Here is a 4,242-nt window from a genome sequence, read left to right on the forward strand (position 1 = left end):
ACAACAACGCCGCCCACGCAATTTTCTTTGCAGGCAGCCAAGTCCGACGCCAGTCGTAGCTGAGCAACGGGAAAATTTCTCATCGGCGGTATTTTTGGAAAAATGTTTCACGTATAGAAATTTCATGCTCATCATGTTTTTTTTGTTGTATTTTTGAGATTTTTTCCTAAATTATTCCGCATATTTGTTATTGAAATTTTGAGCGAATACGAAACGGCTCTCCGGTCACTTTATAAGCGGCCAGCACACCGAGCTAAGGCATCAGTAACAGGCTATATTCCTACCAGCGAGGATCACAAGCAAAAGCTTCAAACTTTTCCAAAAGCAAACAAAAACAAAACACACACACACAAAATGTCTCTTGAGCGTGCTATTCGTGCTAAGGTGAATATCAAAAGAAAATCAATTTTGGAAATTTAACAAAAGGATATCTTAAATACGAAACGAAGTGGTGTAGAGAAAAATTTTAAAAAGTGAAATGTTATGGTGAAATATATGCATGGCATTGGATGAAAGCTAATTTGCTGGTGCAGTGTACAGTTGAAGAGTTTTAAATGCAGTTCGAAGTTATGAAGTAGATTTTAGAGTATTTTTGCCATAGCTGGCATCTGGCAAGTTTATCGCAGACAAACTATTTAACAAATAATAATTTTTGTAAGACTTACTCAAATATTACAAAATTTTGCGGAGCTACAAGAATTTTTCGGAGCATGTTTTGCGAATACTATAAATGAAGTAAATGAAGAAATGAATTTGTAACTCTTGAGCTGGCGATCCATCAAATTATTTTACAATTTTTGCCAAAACTTTTTCTCAAACTTTACATATAACTTCCAGCATTTTTGGACAATTGAAAATGCATTAAAAATAAACGCAAGCACATAATAAAAATAGTCAATAGAAGAGAAAATAATCAGCATAAAACAAAAATGTTCAGACTTCTATCACTAAAGGAGTCCTGCAACTAAAGAATTCTCGTCACTAAAGAATTCCCCTCACTAAAGAATTTCCTTTAAAAAATATCTACACGTACTCCATTTCCATTCCACGATTATGAATTACAATACTTTTCTCTCTCCTATTATAGATTGCTGGCAAGCGCAATCCCGAGATGGACCAACAAGCCCAGGAATGGATTGAAGCTATTCTTGGTTCCAAATTCCCCGCCGGTGTTGCGTATGAGGATCATCTTAAGGACGGTCAAGTGTTGTGCACTCTGATCAACAAACTTTCCCCCAACGCCGTGCCCAAGATCAACTCATCCGGTGGTCAATTCAAAATGATGGAAAACATCAACAACTTCCAGAAAGCATTGATCGAATACGGTGTGCCCGATTTGGATGTCTTCCAAACAGTTGACCTGTGGGAAAAGAAGGATATTGCACAAGTGACCAACACCATCTTCGCCATTGGACGTGCCGCCTACAAACACCCCGAATTCAAAGGACCCTTCCTTGGACCCAAGCCTGCCGATGAATGCAAGCGTGACTTCTCGGAAGAAACACTGCGCGCTGGTCAAGGTATCATTGGTCTGCAAGCCGGTTCCAACAAGGGTGCCACACAAGCTGGTCAAAACATGGGCGCTAGCCGCAAAATCTTGCTCGGCAAGTAAACAGTTTTCCAGAGGAAAAAAGCCAAATTGGAACCCAATCAATAATTGGCCTTTGAACCAACTGCTTATAAACAACAACCTCATTAACTGGTTGGTTTAGTCCGATTTTTTGTACTATTTAATCTTTATTATTTATGTCATTATTTTCTTATATTTATGAAAACTATATTTTATGCATAAGTTAAAGTAAAAATTCCTGAAACAAAAAAACAATCAAAAATACACACACAAACAGACTCAAACAAGCACATAACTTCAAAACCACACAAAACCAAAAAGAACCAAAGTTAGAAAAAAGGAGATTGATGTAAAAAAAAGTAACAAAAAAATGTAACGATAATGCAAAAGAAAGAATGATGGTGCAGATTTGTATTTTATACAAAAGTTAATGCAAGTTTTAGAATCTTAAGTTTATACTTAAGCTATTTTATATATGAAAATAACTCGTTGAAATGTATCTCATAACTCACATTTGTAATGAAAGAGTCGCTAATCAGGGAAAACAGTCAGCTGCAGTGATTGAAATACAATAAAATGAAGTGAAGAAGTTGAGGCGGTACTGATCAAAACAACAAATGCCACAACGTAATTTCGGAACTGAAAACAAAAATGTCTTTTCTTACTAACGAGGGCTGGGCATTGTGGGAGTGAATATTGAAATAAAAAAAGGTTATTAAAAACTACATTAGAACAAGATTTCTAATAAAAAGCAATACTAAAGTTAGTGGGTGTGACTGGCACAGAATAAAAATCATTCACGTTATAACCATTCAAATAATAAAACTCATCAAACTCGGCGGTTTTCTTACTTCTCCTGGTAGTCAAAAATTGCATGCCATGGTTGGTATGTCTGATGCAGAGTACGCGACGAGAAATAGCACATCAAGATTAAATAAATATTTATGTTTTTTATGTTCCTTATTTATTATTATTATTTTTCTTATAAAAGTATAACTCATTTCATAGCAAACACCATATAAATGTAATTGCCACTTTATACAAAAGCTAGAAAAATTGCACAAACTTTTCATCACAGTTCCAGAGCTTTTTTACTCGAATTTCTAGAAAGATTTTTGGTACGCAGTTTTAAAGCTCATTAAATTTTAACATAATAAAGTGCACACTATATGTTGCTTAAAAATTGCGTTGATTTTTCAGATTTTTTTTGCCTGACGCTGTTGCGCATTTTCTCCTCATAAAAATAATGGCAAATATGTCAATATGGAGTAAGCGCGCAACACCGTCAGGAGAAAAAATTCTCAAAAATCAAGGAGAATTTTCAGACACTTCATACTTGCACTTTATTGTATTAAAATTTAATGAGCTTTAAAACTGCGTACTCAAATTTATTTTAGAAATTTTAGTAAAAAGTCCTGAAATTGCGATGAAGAGTTGAGTGAAATGTTGATTAAAATGTATCGAATTTTTATACAAAGTTAAACTTTAATTGCAATGCTGCTTATTATAGGCACTATATATTTACAAAAAATTAATGAAAATAAAAAAACTAAAAATAAAAGTAATCAAAACTGGTAAAAATATCGCGTTTCTAATCTGCTTATCACGGCTATGGTCCCAAACCAACTGCAAAAAACAACCCAACTCAGCAATTAATTCAAAGTGAAGAGCAAAATGTATGTATAAATTATTTAAAACATTTGTGTTTTTCACAAACTTTCATAAATAATTCACGAAAATACCCATATATGGTTTGTTAAGCAAGAGGAAGCCGCATAGACAGCATAGATAATTTCCTCAACCGTCTTCTGCGAGTCACAAAATGGTACATTTCATTAAACAACTTATTTAAGATGCTTCTCGAAAGAAAAACAAAATTTCGAGATTCAAAAAGAAAAAATGTACGTCAAAAACATTTTTTTTCCAACTTTCTAAATTAATGAGCCTTGCGTGGGTGCGAATTTATGATACACACACATAGATATGCATATATGTATATGGGATAGATATGGGTGTGTGTGTGTATGCATACACATTTCAGTTTATGAGAATTGTTTAACACATGCAAACAAAAAACACGAAAAAAACAACAAAAAGTCAGTCGCGCGAATTCTTTTCGCTGTAAATGGGGAGTGCGCCCCTTTCCCTGGCCGTTCGCTACTAAATGCCAAAGTCAAACAAGCGAATGTTAGTTTATTCCACACCTCCGCATGTTAAAATTTGTACATGGCGATATATATGCATACAGCTGTGTGCGCAATAATAGCAGCGCGGCATGTGGGAAGGTTTTGAATATTTATTTGTTTTTTATTAATTTTTTTATAAAACTGTAACAAAGCTCACACTGCAACGAAAACCTTGCACAATTTGAAAAAAAAAAATTCAATATATTTTCTTTAAAATATGAAGCTTTTTACTTAGAGTTTTTAAAAAAAAATTTGGGTGCAGTTTTGTAGATTTTTTTATTTAATTTTTTTTTTTTTGTTGAGAGTATTCTGCATAATTCAAAAAAAGACAGGCAAAAGCTTTCCAACCAAGAACCAACGTTTGTAAGGACAAAAATGGAAATATTGTTACTGACAAGCAACAAGTAATAGAAAGATGGAAGCAACATTTCACCGAGCTCCTCAACGAAAGTCATAGGAATGATAATGATAATAACAATGACAGAG

General features: G+C 33.9%; 1 protein-coding gene across 1 annotated transcript; it reads left to right on the forward strand.

Annotated features, from left to right (window-relative positions):
- The first annotated feature begins 247 nt into the window (after positions 1-247).
- Positions 248-2,077, forward strand: LOC129245075 (muscle-specific protein 20). Its single transcript, XM_054883045.1, has 2 exons — positions 248-384; positions 1,088-2,077. Exons 1-2 carry the CDS (start codon positions 355-357, stop codon positions 1,610-1,612), a joined length of 555 nt encoding a protein of 184 aa, XP_054739020.1. The 5' UTR covers positions 248-354; the 3' UTR covers positions 1,613-2,077.
- The last annotated feature ends 2,165 nt before the right edge of the window (positions 2,078-4,242 follow it).

Source organism: Anastrepha obliqua, chromosome 4 (assembly GCF_027943255.1).
Source record: "Anastrepha obliqua isolate idAnaObli1 chromosome 4, idAnaObli1_1.0, whole genome shotgun sequence".
Classification (NCBI taxonomy): Eukaryota; Metazoa; Arthropoda; class Insecta; order Diptera; family Tephritidae; genus Anastrepha; species Anastrepha obliqua.

Excerpts from the sequence above, each read along its gene's own strand:
- LOC129245075 (XM_054883045.1), top strand. The coding sequence starts at position 355 with ATGTCTCTTGAGCGTGCTATTCGTGCTAAG. Across the intron at positions 385-1,087 it reads AGCGTGCTATTCGTGCTAAG|ATTGCTGGCAAGCGCAATCC; the intron begins GTGAATATCAAA and ends CTCCTATTATAG.